At 37.1% G+C, this 21103-nt stretch overlaps 1 protein-coding gene across 1 annotated transcript; it reads right to left on the bottom strand.

Moving 5' to 3' along the window:
- Positions 1 to 7993: 7993 nt before the first annotated feature.
- Positions 7994 to 20407, bottom strand: rfx6 (regulatory factor X, 6). The gene is made up of 20 exons (XM_074685797.1): positions 20248 to 20407; positions 18545 to 18704; positions 18345 to 18468; positions 18209 to 18270; positions 18038 to 18115; positions 17918 to 17945; positions 17560 to 17667; positions 17397 to 17474; positions 17185 to 17298; positions 16833 to 16882; positions 15158 to 15317; positions 14928 to 15072; positions 14683 to 14792; positions 14470 to 14587; positions 13478 to 13600; positions 11088 to 11300; positions 10682 to 10991; positions 10248 to 10597; positions 9794 to 9994; positions 7994 to 8148 (listed from the first exon to the last, which is right to left on the bottom strand). The coding sequence occupies exons 1-20, from the start codon at positions 20405 to 20407 to the stop codon at positions 7994 to 7996; spliced, it is 2847 nt and encodes a 948-aa protein (XP_074541898.1).
- Between the last annotated feature and the right edge of the window lie 696 nt (positions 20408 to 21103).

Raw genomic sequence — 21103 nt, 5'->3', positions numbered from 1 at the left:
AGACAGCTACATTGCCAAAGAAATGCAGCCCTTCAATACGGTTGAAAGCCAGAAATGTTAAAAATGTTTGACAGACGGTACGGATTGACTGGGAAAAAGTACATGTTACAAACAATTCAGGAACTGTATAAACTCCCTTTTATTTAGGCTATAGTTTTTATTGTTGCTGTTTTTTTTTGGAGTTTCGTTTTTTCTTTAGAGACAGGGTCTATGTTTTATTGTTTTTGATTAGTATTAATTATTTTCATTGACAAGTATTTTTTTCTAAAAGAGAGTCCATTTCATTTTCATTGTATTTTTTTCTCTTTCTTGTTTGTTAAATTTATTATATTTTTTGTTTCATTTATTTTATTTAAAATATCCTGAACTTTTAATTAAAGTTAAATACTTTTAAGAAATTAAAGTTTCTTGCTTTTGATATGGTGTACTCACTTTATTATCCCATTTATCATAATTACATCAATGAAGAAATGGAAAAAAAACAAAATAATATTGACAATAATATCGTTTATCGGCAATAATATTTTGGAAAATTATCGTCTAGCAAAATTTGTTATCGCGACAGGCCTAGTCATGACACTTTTACTTTGGTTTGTTTTCTCATCTCCAGTCTTGGTTACTAAAGGCCGCACTTCACTGTTAACTCTTCTAGTCAGCTTTGAGCTGTAGTTGCAGTTCCCTCCTCTCCCAGAAGAGAGGCTGGTAAACTTACCATCATTGTTAAAAAAAACTGTAGATAGGTTAAAATAGTTGTGACGATCAATATTGGGTGGACTGTGCTTCCTTTCTTTTATTCTTTCTTTTTTTTAAATGTTTGGCATGATTACTAGTAATGGACACAGTTAACATCGCTGCTGGAGCAAACACACAGACATGTTAAACTTCTCCGTTCCTTTCAGAAAACTAAAGAAAAGATGCAATTAAGCTCTCAAAGACCAGCCACCGATTTCACCTTGGATGTTTTAAGGAATGAATACACAAGGAGTAAACGGCACATTGTGAAGAAGAATGGTGCACTTTCTGTTTTTCACTAACTTCCATTAATCTCCGTCTCAGATGGGCTTGTTTACCTCGAGGTGGTTTTTACATCCGCTCTGTTTTCTGCTATTTGAGAGGATGAAGCATTAAGAGATCTATTCAGATGAGAAACTGCCTCAAATGAAGGAAATACGGATGCAACATTTTTCACTTTCTGCTTTTCAAAGCAGGATGTCTGCACTGTTTTATAAGATCACTTAAGAATCTAAAGAAAAACACATCCCTTCAGTTCAGGTTTACCAAGCTATGAAACATTTTTATCCACAGCAGCTTTGCTTTATGTCTTTAAGAAAACATTTATTCACTAGATACACACTTGAGAATGCAAAAGACGCCTGTAAAAGTTAAAAAAATTAATTACAAGGCCACTAAGGGAAACATAGGAATCAGAGACGGCCCCTGAAGAGAGCGCTCTTACAATTTAGACTGAGATTTAATTCAGCTTCAATGTGATGAATCAGCTATTGAGGTGCTGCTGAGGACGTAATTAGGAGTCTTGTTAATGTCTCTTGGTTCTGCCAAGGTGAGCCAAGTCAGGGGAGAGTCTTTAAGAGCAGAAACCTCTAAAGTCTTTTATCCGGTCTTTTCTATGAGGGGCAGGCTTGACTGTGCTGAATACTTTGCTTCTTTTATACTGTACGAGTGTATTTCTGTGTGTGCAAGATGGAAAAATCTATCTGTGTGCTCACACACACAAACTTAAGTACACACAGATCATATAAGTGTTAGTTTATGAAACTAGAAGTATGAGAAAAATGTTGATCAGGCTGTTTTGAAACAAATACTTAGTTCCTGAAAAGGTGGTCCATGAAACTAAAGTTTCCTTTTCATAAGTGGGTGTGTTTTTCTGTACTCAGTAATGAAATATGAGCAAACATTTTTCTAGAAAATACAAAAAATTCAGTCCGACATTTTTTTTTCTAAAACCCTTTATTGCCTTTAAGTCTGACCTCTTTAAGAAACAGCAAACAGCTTGTTTAAGTGTGGGCATGAGCAACTTTTTAGGTGCTGCTGTGGGCAGATTTAACTGTCTACAGAATAGACCAATTTTGATGGCAAATAATAAACAATGAAAATCTATACTGAATATAAACTAATTTTTAAAGGCAGAATTGCAATCAAATTGGCAAACAGGTAAGTAAGCAGTCACAAATGGAATATATAGTAAATAGCCTGTTTACACTGCATTTATCATTTTTATCATGATCATCATACTTACCAGTTTAAAAAAACTGAGCAGCTACATAATGACACACTTTGGTTAAAATTAATTAATTACATGCACATTGAGTAAACAGCTAACATCATTAAACCATTTTTTTAAGAATATTTAAAACCTGTGAAGGAGAAATTCTTCTAAAATTTATAATTATTGTCCTCATTTTCTCTTAAATTACTATCCAAAACTTAATTTCACTACTATTTATAAGATTAAAAAAAATTCCAATATGCAGTGCACTTTCTGGATAAAGCACTTATTCCCGGCAGGGAAAGTTAACGTCTAAAACCGACTTTTACTACATTAGCCTCATGTTTTTAGAAGTAGGTATTAAATGTTTAACCCTCCTGTTGACCCCAAATTCAATCTTTTGCTAATTAAATGTGTTTTTCTTGATCAAATAATCTGAAATTAACAGAGTTTGTCCAGTGCTATGCTCTTCGTGAGTACACTAAATTTCACATAATTTGATTGAATTATCAGCGTTTTATTGAATTTAATAATATCTGTTGTCCTCTGGGGTCAAAATGGCCCCAAAGGAGCAAAAGATCAAACAATACAGCTTCCCAAAACATCATTGATCTCATATAATGGATGTGTGGGTTTAGCAGTTTAGATAACAACAAAACAGGTCTTTTCCCACAGGTGTTGGGTCTTTTTTACAATTTAGTCAGAGAAAAAAGGCAGCATAATAAGGAGACAGAAGTCTTATACTCCACGGAAGGCTATGGAGCTCATTTCAAACCATGGAGGGGCTGAGAGTGTGCCCACAAAGAAAGAAAGAGGGGAAAAGCAACAGAAACACATTGAAGAGGGCCTAAAACCTGTGGATACCCCAACTTGAAAAAGAAGAGGAGAAAGGACACTGCGATCCCTAACATTGCAGGAGTATCTGAAAAACCAAAGAGGATCTTTAGCAAACACCGTATTCCTGTTCATTTTAAGCCCAGAAACGCTCTAAGGTAGAAGCTGGTCCATCCCAAGGATAAAAGAAACTTTTCTGTACAACTTTGAACTCTCACAGCACAAACTTTATTCTTAATCCTCATACCAACCTGCCGACGCATCATTCACAAAAGTCACACCATCTTTTTAATTCAGAACTAAACGAAAAACACAGGATTCATGTTCTAAACGCTCTTTGACCCATCAAATATCTGTTTTGTCTTTAGAAATTCTGGGTTTGAACCTTTGCTTGTATAAAAACTGATATCATTACACGCTCAATGGACCTTGAAGCTGTTACTCCTATTTTTCCTCATAATTCAAATATTTTTAAGTCTTGTAGTGGTTCTCCTTCAGTGTCTCTTCTCTGTTATAATATCAGCAGCAGTTGACCCAGGTCACATTTTAATAGATGAGCACTTTATGAAAATAGGCCAGCTAATGTAAGCACCATCTTCTAAGTGCCTCTCATTTACTGTTCATTCACGCTGCCTCATACTGACCCATTATAAAACAAAACAATGAAAAGTGCTGCACTTGATCAAAATGCGATCCGTCTAAAAATCAATGCTCTGAGATAATTTTATGAAACTTTTACTCAATAAAGGAACACCCGTTCAGGATATTTCAAAGAAGCTTTGTTGGATAAAACATTGAACTGTGGCTTAAAATTTCAGCTCAGCTTTTCGTTCATTGTGCAGTCAGCAGCTTAGAAGAGGAGCACTGAAATTAAACCTTCTTTTCTTTGTTACATCCCTGCAGTGAATGCATTTCCAATAGCCTTTTAAGATTTAATAGAGGTGGTTATCATAAATTAATAATAATCATACAAAATTTCTTTTATCGTGATCAACAGGATGAAATGATATTTTGATTGGTAATTCAGAGGAAGTTCTGTGTACAGGGGCAAAAACAGCCACTTAGAAACCTTTTTGGAGGTGAAGGTAGCAAAACAAATCAGATTTTCTTTGAATTCTGACTTTACTGGCAGCATGAGACTATAATTTATGTATAACATTATTTGACTTTTATCTCAAAACTATAAATTTAGTTTTATTTGGAGAAAGAAAGTTAAAATTCTATGTAGTCTGAATATTTGCAAATAAGAATTCAGACATTTTTCTCAGAAATCTGAGATGAAACTTGAATTTAATAGTATTTCTTTAATTGGAATGTTTATATATTTGTTTCTTTTTTCTAGCAGTATCCCCCCAATTTTTTTTTTCATTAATCTTGGCAAAATCTTGGCATATTCTGATTGTTTTTAACCTAAAGATGATTAGTAGATGAATAATGTCATGGATAAAAATGGATGAAAATAAAATGGCTGTAACATGTCTCTATTTCAGTGTTGGAGAAGTAAAACTTACGCGGGGTTGGGTTGAAACATCATCAGACAGCGAGTGTTTAATTAACAGTACCTGTATGTTTGTGTGAAACCAGCGAGGACTCATTCTTTGCAATACACCACTGGATGATCTTCCAGGTGAAGCTCACAGCTGAAAATAAATAAAAAATCAATCTTTAACTTTATTATTTATTTTTCTGAATTACTCTCACTTTGAAGAGTGTTCAAAAAGCAGTGAACAAACTTCAGACCAAATGGTCACTCAAACTCATAGTTTATAGCTTTACAAATTATTGTGTTAAGTAATATTATTCCATCAGTGGTCTTTACATAAAGTCATAATAAGGATTTCCGTAAAGTATGCAGTTAAATTTTGTTGTGTGTGATATACTTCTGTGACACTCTTAGGAGGTTGCATTAACTGTTCAAATAAAGGACAAACTAGGTTCATTTATAAAAATAAAATCTAGTATTTGTATCGGACATACAGCTTCATTTTGAACTTCGAATGGAGCTCTAAATTTTGCTGCTCTCAAAGATTTTTTCTGAGCCTTAAAGGTAAACCAATAAACTTGTGTCTCAACCTTTCTTTCCTTGAGTCACAAAGCAGAAGGCTATAAAATATGAGTTTGCTGCACTCTAGTGGACAGAAAAGTATCAATAATCTCTCCCCTTGGAGGAAGACAAATAAAAAGAGAGCAATTAACATTGAGACATGAAAAGTAGATAATACGGACAAAAAAGCGAGCAAAAAGTCACCCTTTGCTAACAGATAATGAAAAAAACAGTATATAATAAATGTAAAAAGCTTCCTAGGTTAATCAACAAGATCAACAAGAAAGTGACCAATCAACACGAGGCTGTTATATTAGTACTTTGCTTCCCATAATCATAACACCACACAGTGTAGCATAGAATTGGCATAATGAAGCAATCAGGTCATCATGACAATACCTTATATCCTAATTGAATGTTGATTTACCGTAGCTCAACTCTTATGTTACCCTAATTCAAGATTCCACTGGCCTCTACATTTTTGGCTGTGAAAAAAACAAATGGTGCCAATACATCTGTAATGTTGATGCTGGGCCTACATGGCATGGCCAAGGTAACTCTAGGTAGGAATTGCATTGTGTCAACTGTTAGGTTAATTATATTTTCAGAAGGAGTAAAATCATCTCTTAATCAATAGTACTTGTCAATTACATTTGATAGGCAGTAACTGTGTACTTAGCAGGGATAAATAAGTCTACAGTAAGCCAGGCTGTGTCTCAGATCCAGGTATGTTGCTTTACTTATGTGTAGTAGACCTACAGTAGACGACATTTGTCCATATTTTGTCATAGTGTCTGATGATCTTCCATGATGGTATGCTATGATAAGAGCATCTCCCTTTAAGTTCTTGATTTAAGGACCCTCAAAGTTGATGAATGAGCAGGTTGTCTTTTAAGAGTTGTCTTTTGTAAGATGTGATAAAGAGTGTTTGTGAAATATTACATTGTTTGGACAACATATATATGCAAATGACCATAAAATACCATTTTATCATGTAAAGATGCAAAATACACAACCATACATGCCTCAATTAGAAGGAAGGTCAACTCCATTGGATTCTTTGCCCCCAAAATGTAGATTTAACCATTGAAACCATGAATTTAGGTCATACAGGAGACGATATATGGAGAAATTTGCTTTTGAAAGAGGCCATATTTAAAGACCCAAGATGGCTGCCATAACGATCTCAGAAAAAAAAGGGCAACATTGATTTTCTGATTTGTTATGTCATAAGGTTTCTGAACATATATCGTTTTACAAATCTCCGTCTTCATCCTACATATTGACCCAAGCAGTAACGGCCGTAACGGCTACAAGCTGTGAGCTAACTGTTAGCTCAAAGTTAGCTACCTACCGCTAGCTACCTACCGTTGACGAACAGTACAAGTCGTAGCTTAAATAAATCAATAACCAACTGATCGATAAATTACCGTGAGCTCATGACACAAACTCACAGTACTAATTGTGCTTGGTGTGACGGTGTTTTATAAATTCCTAATCCCATGTTCGTGTTTGTATGACGTTAGCATGTAATTTCCATAGATAGACATGTCTGTACAAATTGCAGTGGAACCAGGGAATACTTTATACACAGAATAATTTTCTCTTATTTATTTATAAATGTACTCACTTACTAATTCATCAGTTTATTCTGTGCTGTCAAAGATCCTATCTATATATATTTTTAATTTTAGATACAACAGGTGTGTGAGGACAGTCTTACCTGCATCAGAGTCTTTTTAAAGCCAACACTGGAGGGAAAGGGGGAGAGAAGGCTGACCCATGTGGAGGCTCTCTCTGTCAGCTCTGATGCAAAGTTCTGGTTAAATATTGGCCCAAAGTTTGCCTTCTGCCTTCTGTTGTTTTTACACCGGAGGTCGTGCATTTGTTGCAGCCGTTATTGACTTAGTAATTAAAGTATTTTAACGTGGGGATTCTGTAATCATTACAGACGCCACCATCTGTCCCTGCACTGCTGCATGAGCACCTGAGATGGATTTTTCCTCCTGAGTAGATAACATATAAAAACCAATCAAGGCAGGAGGAGGGGGGAGATGCACGTCACTGCCATTCATGTGAAACAGTCTGACTATGGCCATGTGTGTTTGCATTTAGTGTTCTTTCTTTGTGAATAGCCTAATGTTTCTGATATGAACACGAGTACCATGACAAGAGTATTACATACATAGACTGATAAGACAGCTTGCAATTTCACCGTTTTTAGATTATCCTTCTGATTATTCATGCATGAACAAAAACTCAGAGGACACCAGCCACACACACTATCTGGTCGGTCAACTTAGATCTCACAGTTTTATGACATCCCATCTGCTGCAGTGCAGTCAAACTGCAAAAGAGACTTATTTTATTGTGCCAGAGTCAGCATGGTAAGATATTTTACTCAGATTTCAGATTTCATCACCGCTTTTGTTTGTGTGTGTTGCAGATGAACTGGAAAACAATGAATTAAAAGCCCCACCTTTGTCTGAGTCTTTGAGATGTGTTCAGGCTCTGGCACAGATCGTCTGACTCAGTGAGGAAAAGGACTCTGCAACCAGCCTCAATATGACCTGACTAATGTATGTATGTGTGGTTAGAGCGGCTGTAAATAGCGCTGCTGTTAGGCTGCCTGTCAGTGAAAAACACCATTGTGACCAATAAACATTTATTTACAACATTTTGCAAACAGATGAAATGGAAGTCCTGTAACGAGTCCAGCTTTTCAGAATAAAGCTTGTTTTTCAGTCCACAAAATAAATATAATGATTTAATAAGAATAATCATTGTCATAGTTTGTGTGATCTGAATTAATCATCCATCCTACATTCTCGATTTAATCCACGTTGTCTTCGGGGCACAGCATAAACTGTACAATCTTGATTAAGGCATCATTGTACCCCTGCTCCCATAAAGACAGTGTTAATGGGAGGCAGTGAAGACACCAGGTCCTGCACCTCTGAAGATGATGGCCCACGCTGCTGAGAGAGCAATGCATCCTGGGAATTGAAGGGAGAGGAGATCCCAAACATGCAGGGAGCAGATCCTGATGAGGAGAGGGAATGATCTGCAGATGAATTAAAACATGTTATATGTAAGTGGGGAAATACTGTACAGACATACAGGCACTGATTCTTTTGACCACTAGAGGGAAGTAGACACAAGCTTCGTATGAGACTTTTACACATTATTAACTGATCGCTCATTACCATCTGCAAAGTGTACCTCTTTGTGAGAAGTGAACATCAGAGTAATGTCATAGCAACAAATACTTGCAATGCCTTAAATTTGTCTTTCCATGATACTTTTAACTCATTTATCACATGCTAACTGTAAAGATCTCCACCTTTGCTCTTCCCCTAACCTTTGCAAATTCTCTTCATTGAAAAAAAAGTCAATAAAGATGCTATGAGCAGGATCTGTTTTAATGGGACTGCCTCGCCACTTTCTGGCCCGGAGTCTCTGCACACTGTCGTGAAGAGGTGTGTGTTTGTTTTGGACCTAATTTCTTTTATTTAAGTCAACTTTTTAACGGCCTCAGTGGAATGAGGTAAGGTATTTATCAGTACAGTTATGTGGCGCTGTTGTTTGAAACGTGACAACAAGCAAATGTTGTAAGTTTGCACATCAGTAGCTACTGCTAATAGCAGCCTGGTGCTACGAGGTATCTGTAGGCTAACGTGTTGACAAGCAAGCAAACTGTCAGTTGGTATAGTAGTTTAGTAGCCACCAATACTGCTGACAGCTCAATCTGGTGAGACATGTCGCGGTAATGTGTAACGTTAGTGAATCCTAGTTATGTCCTGCTAGTCATCTACCAATCAGAGCTAACGTAACCTCACTCTTTAGTTTATTGATAGACTCTCAAGTTTGAACAGACCACTGAAGAATATCTGCTGACTGTGGGTTGGAATGAACATCAGCACAAACAGTTTAGCTCCTGTGTTAGCCTTTAGCTCAGGCTGTGCCACTCTCCCACTGCATTCTTCTGCTCTTATGTCCTTTTTCTGTCTGACAGTTAGGCTCATGTGTCCAACATCAATACAAAACTAATCACAGACATCATTTTCAGCGGAGAAAAACACAGATCTCTCTTCTCACTACCAAACTTTGTCAGCTGGTGTTGTCACAGAGACTTGCGCATGACGTAAATCAATCCAGTGTTGCTCAGTCAGGAAGCTACAAAGTAGCATTTTGGCGCTGATAATCTTGTTTTAAAGTGTGGGTTATGATAGGGCATTTATCTAAAAGGGAGACTTTTTCAAGATCACTTTCAAATTCCTCACAGTCCCTTTAATCACGAGTTACAATGATTTCAGTCAGTTGGATTCAGTCAGCTTGAGCTACAGTTGAATGTTTATAAAGGGTATATAATCTTGTAAAAGCTACAATTTGACAGGCGGTTTTCAATTGCGAGACTGTTTGAACATACTATATTTTTTGTTGTTTGTCTGATTTGAATTGAATTGAAAATCTTTAATATTCTGTAAGGGCAATTAGATTTGCAACAGGAGTTACAAACATACATTCATACAACTCAGCACAATAAAAAAAAGCATTAAAATAGTCATAAGAAGAAACAAGTAAAAGTTAAGTAAAATAAATAAAGAGTCACCATGTTTCACTAGTGAATCAATTTTAACCTCGCTTGCTACAACCCGCTGAAAAAAATTGATGGTTTTCGGGCTCACCTGTTCCAGGTTCAGCTGCTGTGAAATACGCCCCTGTTGTTTTTCTGTCAGGTTCATCCAGGATGTTGAGCGGATCGTGAACTTCTGAGTACACTGGTGGGAACTGTCGCAGACTGCCTACAGTGCTGATGACAGACACGTGCTGGTCCACGAGTGATGTCATCCGCTGGGTGTCCTGGTAACTGCTGCTGCCATAATAACCTGCAACAGGAGGAAGGTTACATGAAGGCTTCTCTTGAGGCTTTATAAACTCTCCAACAACCTTGCTTCGTTGTGCCATGAATATAATTAGGCAAGTGCTTGACTTCATGTCCTACTGGAGGATACCTCTAGGGGGCACAACAGGGAGGTAAGCGTTGATAAAAGGCAAGAAAAGTCATATTCCACCTAAAATTTAAAAGCTAAAGATCTTTTAAACTATTCACATCAACATTAAAAACTGGTCTGTCCTTACCTCCATGTCCTGCTGCAGGGTATGTCTGCCCCTGACACCCGCCACCCGCTGCATTAAGCCCCGCCCCCACAAAGCCAAACCCCTCTGTGGAATCCAGAATCTGAGCCGCTGTCTGGGAGTCCAGTCCCTGTTCAACCTGAGCCGGATCTGACCCCGAGCTGTAGCCTGATGAGGGTCTGACTGCGGAGTTATAAGGTGTGATGGAGCAGCTAGAGCTGTTCGTCAAGGGATGGTGGCTGTAGAAAACGTCTTTATTCAGGTGTTGGTCATTGAAGGAGGGGTACCGAGAGATGTGGTAAGTCAGGGATGGGGACTGGGACTGAGCTGATGCCAGACACTGACTGTGGGGCCTGAAACATGAAGAAAACATGAAAATTATACAGGTGTTAGATCAGGAAACAGGCTGCTAACACACCGTTTAAAGCAGAGCTGACCTGAGAGCAGTTTGGTAGTTAGATGCTGAGGAGCCGCTGACAGGAGAGAAATAACTGGAGCTGGTCTGAGGTAAGCCGTGATACAGGGTTTCTGGGAATGAAGAGCAGGGGCTGGGCTGGGTCATGGCACTAAGAGAAGACATGCAGGAGGAAGAAGAGGAAGAGCAAGTGGAGGAAGAGGAAGCAGACGTCAGGGGTCTTGCTGTCATCGGCCCCTGGTTGATGACGGAGCCTCGGTGCACTAACGCTGCTGGAGAGATAGGGGGCGTCATGAGTGGGCCGCTGACCTGGGAGAAGTCCATCTGGACACCTTTACGTGAGGGAGGACAAAAAAGACTTAGGTTCAGAGATAAATGTATTAATTCAGCAAATTAAAAGTGGAAAGTCTGAAAGCAAAATAAAACACCTGAAAGAGTGAACGCTGCAGGCTCTGTGCCCTGATATATGACTGCACTTGTGTCCAGACTCAGCTGCTGCTGTTGATTGGTGGAAAGAGAAACGTAGGCGTGTTCCCCTGGAGACTCATTCTTCACTGATTGGTCGATGGCAGCGCTGGCCTTGTTACGATTGGCTAAGAAGCAGGAACTAGGGGAGGCCGTAAACGCTGCTTTACTGGCATCTGAAAGTGACAAAGTTAAATCACATTAAAACATTTTTCCCTCAAACACATAAGGTTGATAATTTCATAACAAAATGGCACTAAAAATCTAAACTAATATAAACTTTTTTATCCTTGGCTAATGCAAGAGGTTGGTGAAAATTGTAAATACACCGGCCACTTTAATAGGCACACCTGTCAAACTGCTCATTAATGCAAATTTCTAATCAGCCGATTACATGGCAGCAACTCAGTACATTTAGGCATTCAAACCGAGCATCAGAATGGGGAAGAAAGGTGATTTAAGGGACTTTGAACGTGGCATGGTTGTTGGTCTGAGTACTTCAGAAACTGCTGATCTACTGGGATTTTAACCCACAACCATCTCTAGGGTTTACAGAGAATGGTCCCAAAAAGAGAAAATATCCAGTGAGCAGCAGTTCTGTGGGCCAAAATGCCTTGTTGATGCCAGAGGTCAGAGGAGAATGGACAGACTGGTTGGAGCTGATAGAAAGGCAACAGTAACTCAAATAACCACTGGTTACAACCGAGGTCTGCAGAAGAGCATCTCTGAACACACAACACGTCCAACCTTGAGGCAGATGGGCTACAGCAGCAGAAGACCCCACCAGGTGACCCTCCTGTCAGCTAAGAACAGGAAACTGAGGCTACAATTCACACAGCAACACCAAAACTGGACAATAGAAGATTGGAAAAACGTTGCCTGGTCTGATGAGTCTGGATTTCTGCTCCACATTCAGATGGTAGGGTCAGAATTTGGCGTCAACAACATGAAAGCATGGATCCATCCTGCCTTGTATCAACGGTTCAGGCTGCTGCTGGTGGTGTAATGGTGTGGGGGATATTTTCTTGGCTCACTTTGGGCCCCTTAGTACCAACTGAGCATGGTTTAAAGTCCACAGCCTACCTGAGTATTGTTGCTGACCATGTCCATCCCTTTATGAGCACAGTGTACCCATCTTCTGATGGCTACTTCCAGCAGGATAACGCTCCATGTCATAAAGCTGGAATCATCTCAGACTGGTTTCTTCAACATGACAATGAGTTCCCTGTACTCTAATGTCCTCCACAGTCCCCAGATCTCAATCCAATAGAGCACCTTTGGGATGTGGTGGAACGGGAGATTCTCATCATGGATGTCCAGCCGACAAATCTGCAGCAACTGTGTGATGCTATCATGTCAATATGGACCAAACTCTGAGGAATGTTTCCAGTACCTTGTTGAATCTGTGCCAGCAAGGATTGAGGCAGTTCTGAAGGCAAAAGAGGGTCCAACCTGGTACTAACAAGGTGTACCTAATGAAGTGGCTGGTGAGTGTATGAGATCTGTAGCAAACTAATCTATATGATAGAACAGTATATTGTAACAAAATTGTCTTAAAACTTTTAGCATTTTTTTGCTAGATTCCAAATGCAAGTAAAATATTAGTATAATATCATATCCAGGCGCTATTTACACTTTTTATTGTGTTTTTTGTATCAAAAATGGCTTTTTTTTCTTCTTTTTTCTCTGTTTTTCATGTTTTGTTTTTTTACATCACTTTATTTTAATATGAATTGTTGTACTTGAACACTAAATTAAATAAGTTAAATTAAATTAAATTAAATTAATTCAATTTAACTAAAGAAAATGTAATATAATTAAATTGAATTTAATACATTTAATTTAATTTAATAAAATCTAATTTAATTTAATTTAATTTAATTTAATTTAATTTAATTTAATAAAATAAAATAAAATAAAATAAAATAAAATAAAATAAAATAGATAAATTTAAGAAATAATTTTTTCCACTTTTGGCTTTGTTTAAAAATTAATCTTTAGTATCATTTAAAAGCCCTGTGTATCTTTCTTGTAACCTCTCTTACTCTTTCAATCAAAGGGATTTCATTTAACGAATATTCCAAATAAAAAAACCTTATAATTGTGCTGTGATAGATGAATTAATTTTTAAATGCTCTGAAAGGTAAAAAGTAGACAGGATTTTTGTCTGTTGTACAGTCTTTTACATGGGTTTTACTTTCACATTTGTCAGTAGTACTGCTGGTTATGCTGATGTTATGAGGATTTTGCGTGACTTTTTCCTTTCTGCATCTCTCATACTAAAGGAAAACCCTGAATCAGCTTCAGTCATCATCTGGGCTTCCTGTGTCAGCTGGGTTTCAGTGTCTGATACCTGCGTTTTTCATGTATTTGTCCAGAAGGTTCTGCAGGTCCTGCTCTTTGTCGTTGTTGAACTGGGTCTCCAGAGCCAGCAGGATGTACTCGTCCAGCAGCATCCTGATCAGGTGGAAGGAACCTGCAGGTGTCAGAAAGACAACAAAGCAGGAAGAGTAGTGATTTATCTTTTTTACTGAGACATCTGATAACCTGACTCCAGGTGAGCTGGCTGTTTTATCTCCTGTCTGACCTTTAGGCTCAAGCTGCTCTTTGTTTGAGTGTGTTTCAAACCTTCTGTGTGTGTGAGCGTGTGTGTGTTGTAGCTTCATTCAGAGTCCAGTGAAGAAGCCACCAACTGGTTTGTGTTTATTCACGTACACAAACTCTGTGCGCGAGTGTTTGAACAGAGAGCACGCGACCTGCGAGATAAGGCTTTGTTTAATCAAGGTGAGTCTGGGCTTTATAATTTATGACGCTATTGTAACAATCTGCTCTAGGCTGGTTTGTTTTAACCCTGTGTGTGTGTGTGTCCACGTGTGTTGATGTGTGTCCATGTATCATGTCGGCTTAGTAATGAATAAAATGGGATCACAAAATCAATATGCTGAGTCACAACACAGTAGATTTGTAATAAAAGGACTAAAGACCTTGGATTTGCTGTTCCCAGATGCCTAATTCTTCAAAACATCAACAACTAATTTTGTTTCCCTTGATTAAAGTCACTTTTTAATTGATTTATTTGATTGCTTGTGGGGACAGTATTCATTTCCTGTCTTTCTTTTAACTTTTTACCAAATAAAAGACAAAAATCCCAAAGAGATCATCCAAAAAGAGACAAGATTCTGATTAGTTTTTGGATCTAAAACTCCATTTTTTTCCCATCCAGGTTCAGGCAACAACAATTTTTTAAATAAAAAAACTTGATCAGATCAACTTTAGCGAATATAAGCTTTTAAAAAGGCCTCATAAAAACAGACTTGATGTGTCATTAAATTAAGTTTTTCTTACCAAAGCTGGAGGCGTTGTTGAGCGTGAGGTTGTGCATCACTCTGGCCCCAAAGAAACTCCACCTGAGGAGGAAATCCTGAGCCCGTTTCTTCACCGACCGACTGCTCTGCTTACCGGGCTGATCACATTAAGAACAGGGGGAATAATGTCTTCAGATCATTATTATAAAGTATGTTAATAAAAACACCTGAGTGTCAGCTGAACAGATGTTACCTTTATGACTTTTTGCTCCACCACAGAGTCCAACCACTCAATGAAAGACTCCACCGTGGCGTTCTTCCTCAGCAGCTCTTTCAGCTCCTGGAAGACGCTGATGGAGTCATCTGGGGTTGAAATAAAAAAGGGTCGATTTTACAAAGAACGTAAATGAACGAAAAACAGCCTGTTGAATCCAGGGTGTCAGATCAGTGAGTGGATCTTTCTACCTGTGAATGTGAGAGTCTCAGTATCTGTCTTACACTCTGAGTAGATATCTGGATCTGGATCTCCTACGCTGTTAACGCTGAGCAGAGGCTGTGAGCTGATGCTGCTGAGATCCACATGGTCAATATCTGATACCATGCCGCTCACGACGGCCTGGTCGAACAGCGCTGGACGGGCTATCTGGAAAGAAAACGTGAGGATTAAAGGCATCAGATCAGAGAATTAGTAAATTGAGTGACGCTTTCTTATCAGCGAAGTGTCATACCTGTGCCAGGTGTAGGAAAGAGGTCTGTCTCTTCAGGGAGGAAACAAAGTGGCGGGCAATGGGGAGTTTCTTGGCTGCAAGGCATTCTGGGAGGTTTTCCAAAGAGGAGGCGAGCCAGTGCTCCCAGTGTTTGGCAAAGTTGCGGATATCTGCCAACAGACTGATGAGTTTTCAGATCAGTTAACCGCTTGTGAGGAAAATCTGCTTTTTATGTTCACCACTTTACTCTATTCTCAGTTATTCCTGCTTTAAGATGAGTTTGATGCAACAGCTGTAAAAATGCTGCATGCTAAATGCCCAAAATTAAAGGAAGTGGACTTAATTTTGTGGAAATCTAAGATTCACCAACAAAATGTTAAGACCTGTTCCCCTAGGAAGTCACTGAATAAAACATTCAAAATCAGTATTTGTTTATGGGGAGCCAAATATAAAATTTCAGTCACTGTCTGATAGGCCACATTATGAGAAGATTTGGTTCACTTTTCCCACATTTAGCTTGTTTTTCTTTCATTTGAGACCAAAAGTCATGCAAAACATAATGTTCTATAAATTCATGAAAAATGTGTGGACATTAAAAATGAATCTAAATATAAATATAAATATAATATCTAAATACTAAACTTAAATAATATATCTTAATACGGTATCTAAATGTTTAATCTAAATCTAGAAACTAAACCTATATCTTGATTCTAAATCTAAACCTTAATGTTAAATCTAAATCTAGCTACTTAAACTAGATACCAAATCTAGCTACTAAATCGAAATCTAGATACTTAATCTAAATGTTAAATCTAAATCTTTACACCGGATCTAAATCCTTAATCTAAATCTAGATACTATATCTAAATGTTAAATCTAAATCTAGCTACTAAATCAAAATAAAAAGAGCTTAATACTAAATTTCAATCTAGAAAACCAAATCCAAATCTAGATACTTGATTTCATTGTTAAATCTTTATGAAGATACTATATCTAAATGTTTAATCTAAATCTAGATTCTAAATCTAAATGATAAATATTAATGTTAAATCTTTATCTAGATACTGAATTTAAGTGTTTAATCTTAATCTAGCTACTAAATCTAAATGTTTAATCTTAATTTAAACACAAAATATAAATTTAAATGTTTAATCATTATCTAGCTACTCAATCTTTATACTAGATCTCAATACAAAATCTAGATGTTTAATCTAAATCTAGTTACTAAATCCTAATCTCAATGATGGATTCAGTTAGTTAAGATCAAGTATTTAAATTTAGATTTAGATTTATTTTACATGTCTCTACATTATTAATAAGTATATAGAGCATTCTACTGTGCATGAATTTCGGTTTCAAATGGAAGTATCACAAGCTAAATGTGAGAAAATATAACTAAATCTTCACAAAATGTCACCTATAAAGACTGAAATTTTACTTTGCCAATATTTGTTCACCTTGTTTTTTTGTTGATTTTGATATTGTGCTTAAAAAAAGTCTCTAAATACAAAACAAAACAGGGCCTGCTTCATGTGGTTTGACGATAGATTTGCCGATTATTAAGAACCAGCAACATGTATATCAGTTTTATAAGAGCATGGATGGTCTTGGCAATGGTTTTGTTCATGCATCATAAACACATGAAGTTATTTGAAGATTTTTTGAAAAATGAGCCAAAGGAGTAGAAACGAACCTTTCAGGCATCTCTTGCATTGTAGCGGGGATCAGAACATCTGTCAGAACCTGAAAAACAGGAAACATGATCGACTTCTCTGTTATTTCAAAAGAACCATGAGAATGATACTGTTTTTTTTTTTCATTTGCTATGTGCAAAATCTTATAGTTAAAAAGCTCTGTTACATAGCTTTATTGTAGGTTGTATTTATTAATAAAAGGCTAAGCTGTCCAGTAAAAAGTACATTTTAATCATTTTTCTTTGATAGAATAGTCATATTTACTGCAAGATGTCAAGTGGTTATTGGGCCTGCACACTCCTTATTTTATATTCTATAAATGGAAATCAATAAATGATTTTTCATATTCACCTTATAGAGAATGGAGTCACAGACACAGAAGATGTCGACAATCACTGGGTTCTCCAGCAGAGGCAGCAGGTGGTCGGGCATCCCCTGCCAGAAATGCAGCAGAAAGTTCTGGATCTGAAATGAAACAATACAGAGTTTTGACGGTTTGAGTGGATTGTTGACTGTTGTTTTTAATCCTTCCTACGGTAAGAAAAAAAAAAAACAGTTTTCACCTCCTCAAAGTTGACACTGATGGCATTATCCAGGATGCACTGACAGTGTGTTTTATACATCATGATGAGAGTGTCCACCTGTGAACAGATGATTATGAAAAAGTTCACATACTGTCTCAAAGTAGAAAAACAAGATTTTCTTTCTACTGAATTCATCACCCACCTTTTCTCTGGAGATGTTTCCCTCCAGCAGAAGATGCTGAGCGTTGGGGAAATCTGGAAGCAGAGTCCCAGTTTTGGAGCTCAGAGAGTATTTCCTGGTGAAACCTCCCTGAAAAGAAACAAAGAGAGATGTATTTAAAAAAAAAAAACATGATTAGACCTCTTTACTGTTACTTTTATTGACGCTAGAGTAATAATTGTTTAAATCAAAAAAACAACAAAACAGCTGTAAAACTCAGCTTAACGTGTACAGCTTCTTTTAAAATAAAGTTTTGAACATCTGTTTCTTCATTTCGAACAGTTTGTTTGATGCTTAATAACAAAGAAATACAGAAAATCAAAGAAAATGGTGACCTCACCTCATTTTTCAACTTGCTCCCTGAAAATCTGTGAACATGGACAAATACAAATATGATTTATAGTATGTATGGAACTTTAATTAAAGTTAGAAAATAGAAGAGAAGCATGGATCCTGATACCTGGTCAAACCTTTCCCAGAATACACAGAGTGATAGTACGCGCTGCTTTCTTTGATGCCAATTCCATAATAATGATATCTACATGATGTCAAGATAGAAAAGATAAAATGTTTAAAATGATTATTCAGAGGTTAAAATAACGTAATAAGGCTGAGTGATATTTTTGTTTACTTGGAGTGTCCTCTGGTGCCCAGTCGTCTGGTTGTTAGGAGAGGAAACTTCTGTCGTATTGTCTGATAGGATGAAACAAAGGTGAAAACAATGTTCTGGTGATTTCACATCAACATGACTTCGATTCGAGACTCACCTTTCCAAATGTGGCGGCACAGGCCGGCTCTAGTTTCTCCTTTCGGCAGAAGTCCAGATAGTGAGCGTAGAGGATACAGCGAGGCAGACACACTCCTTCACACACTATGTAATTCTCCTCCAGCCTGGTGAGACACATCAGTTAGAAAATCACCGCTTCATTTAAAAACAGCGTCAATACACTGAAATGACCGCCTTTACCACTGCAGAGTGAGCTGCGTCTGCTTCTTCTTATCCTTGATGATCTGACTGATGGTCTTCCTGGAGGATGAGAGGCTCTCTCTGACGGTCAGGTCGGGGTTAAAGTCCACCAGGTCCTGGTCTTCCTCTGAGGATGGAGTCTCGTTACTGTCCTCAGCCTCTGATGAAACACACAGATCAAATCAGAAACATAGGATAAATATTAGGCATGTCCCGATCACGTTTTTTTGCTCCCGATCCAATTCCGATTTTTTTATTTTGAGTATCTGCCGATCCCGATATTTCTCGATCCGATCTTTCAGCGATGCATTAAGAAAAAAGAAAAGAAAAAAACTCCTTCAAGTTGTCCTTTGAGTTTTTTTTGTTTGCATTTTCGTTGTACTTGTTATAATGACAAACAAAGTTCTATTCTAAAATAAATAATGATGTGCTATTATTCACATTTTAATTAAAAACAAGAACTAAGGCCCCAGGCTTTTTCTAATTCCCCTTCCCTCGATCTCAGATGGTTAAAAAATAACGTGATCAGTCCCGATTCTGATCACGTGATCAGATCGGGACATCCCTAATGAGAATCATAAATAGTGAAAAAGTGAAAACCATCTTCTTTGCTTGTTTACTATGAAAAATTAAAAGTTAAAGTTGTAGATTAAAGTGAAATTATTTTATCTTTTACAGTAAGATGTACATAAATACCGCTTTTTAAAAATGGTAAACTTGTAAAACAACTTGAGTTAGCCAGATTTGTTTGCCAAACTTAAAGTCTACTCCATTTTATAGGTCCTTGCGTATTTCCATTTACTGTGAGGTAAAAGTAAAAGAAAAATCTTGTTTCACATTTAAAAAAAAAATGATTTAAAGCTCCCATGGATTTTTTTTTCCTGTTTATGATGCCCCCTTTTGGTTTACAAAAGCAAACCAGACCATCGATGTTTACTGTAGATATTTTTTGTATTATCAGTGCCTGAAACTGACATTTGTCACAACAAAAGTTCCTTTATTCAACACTAAACAAACACACAAAACTGACACAAAATAAAAAAAATTCAGGGGAGCTTTAATATTCATGAAGTAGATACATAACTCTCAGTATCTTTGTTTTGGAGATGTCTATTTGCCCTTTTATGGATAGGAGAGACAAGCAGAAAAGGTCATCAACCAGGAGTCTGAGGACTGAAGCCTTAGTGATTGGTTTGCTTAAACTGCACGACCAACAGCCATGTCAAAACACTGTACTAATAATGATGATGAACAAATAACATATTTAGCTTGTGTTTTGCTTGTTAGCAAGTGTCTTGTTTTCAAATGTATTATATTTTGTACAGTTTCATGTGTAACAGTTTAAATCACTGAGGAAGATATTCACATTTTTGAGTTGAAAATCAAAGAAATGTTTTAAGAGGAGATGTTTCAATAAAGGTTAAGCTTCTTTAAGTCCAGTAAAAATAAAATGTGTCAGCTTTATCTGTGAATTATCATGTTTTGGGTCAGAAAGGGTGTTTTAGCACGTGCAGCTGTAGCATGACCATGAGGCCTTTTTCAGTCACACTCTTACAGCTGCAGATTTAAATCTAATGCATCAAAGCTGACATCAAGAGTTTGTATAGACTATTTCAAGGGAAATATTTAAAATAGATATCAGAGGAAAAAAAACGTTTAAAAATTAATAAATGAATAAATTTGATTGAGTGGTTGTCCCTTACCTGATTTAATCCCAGAGTCATCCTCCTGGTGAAAAAGAGTCTGTTTCCTTAAATTTGTGAGAGTTTCCTCTGGTGAGCTGCACAAAGTCTTTGTAAGAGAGTGAATCAGAAAAACTCCATCTCTGGCTGAACTCTCATTACAGCTGCGTTTCATCGGCATGGTCACATAAAACAAATGTCAAACAAAGAAAAAAACAGGAGACAAAGAAAACTGCAGTCAGCTTGATCTGAGATGAAGAACAAGTCCACTGCTCTTCATTTGGTCCTTAAAGTCAGCACACGATCCTTTAAGCACTTTTTCACAAGTCCAGGAATGGATAAAAAATAAAATTAAAAGAATCAGCGTATCCTGCTTCTTTTTTTTGATCAGATTTGGGGGAAATGTAAAAAAATTTGCAGTTCTTGTAAACCTGATAGATTAACCTCTCAGACGAATCACAAGTTTGTGCTGTGGGAAGGCAGAGCTAATGAAGCTGGGGATGGATTCATCATATTTACAGAGGACTGAGCCTAATCCAGGTTATTAATGATTAACAGAAAAACCCTCATCCATCTGCCCATCCATCCATCCTGCCTCCTACAGTGATCCGGCTCTTTTACACAACCTGATTTGAGCCAGAAATAAGCTTCAGCTATACATATGTATACATTCAAATGTATAATACTATGAGACGCGTGGTGGTTTAGTTTAGGATATTTTACACTGTATCTCGCTGACTTAAGAAATAAAAGGTGTTTCAAATAACAGCTCTAAACAGTCAAAAACTTAAGAAATTAAAAATGAATGAATGAATGAATAAATAAATAGAAATGTTAAGCTGGTAAAAGATAACATCTGACAGGTTTTGCTAGGTAA

The sequence above is a fragment of the Halichoeres trimaculatus genome, unplaced genomic scaffold (assembly GCF_033239565.1).
Source record: "Halichoeres trimaculatus isolate MK-OKI-2021-1 unplaced genomic scaffold, fHalTri1.1 fHalTri1_scaffold_13, whole genome shotgun sequence".
NCBI classification, from domain to species: Eukaryota; Metazoa; Chordata; class Actinopteri; order Labriformes; family Labridae; genus Halichoeres; species Halichoeres trimaculatus.
Note: the sequence above shows the minus strand (reverse complement) of the source record. Positions and strands in the feature narration are given on the sequence as shown.

Coding starts and splice junctions, on each gene's coding strand:
- rfx6 (XM_074685797.1), bottom strand. CDS start 20,407: ATGCCGATGAAACGCAGCTGTAATGAGAGTTCAGCCAGAGATGGAGTT. Junction 11,301..13,477: donor CAAATACATGAAAAACGCAG/GTATCAGACACT, acceptor TGTCACTTTCAG/ATGCCAGTAAAGCAGCGTTT. Junction 10,598..10,681: donor AACTACCAAACTGCTCTCAG/GTCAGCTCTGCT, acceptor TTCATGTTTCAG/GCCCCACAGTCAGTGTCTGG.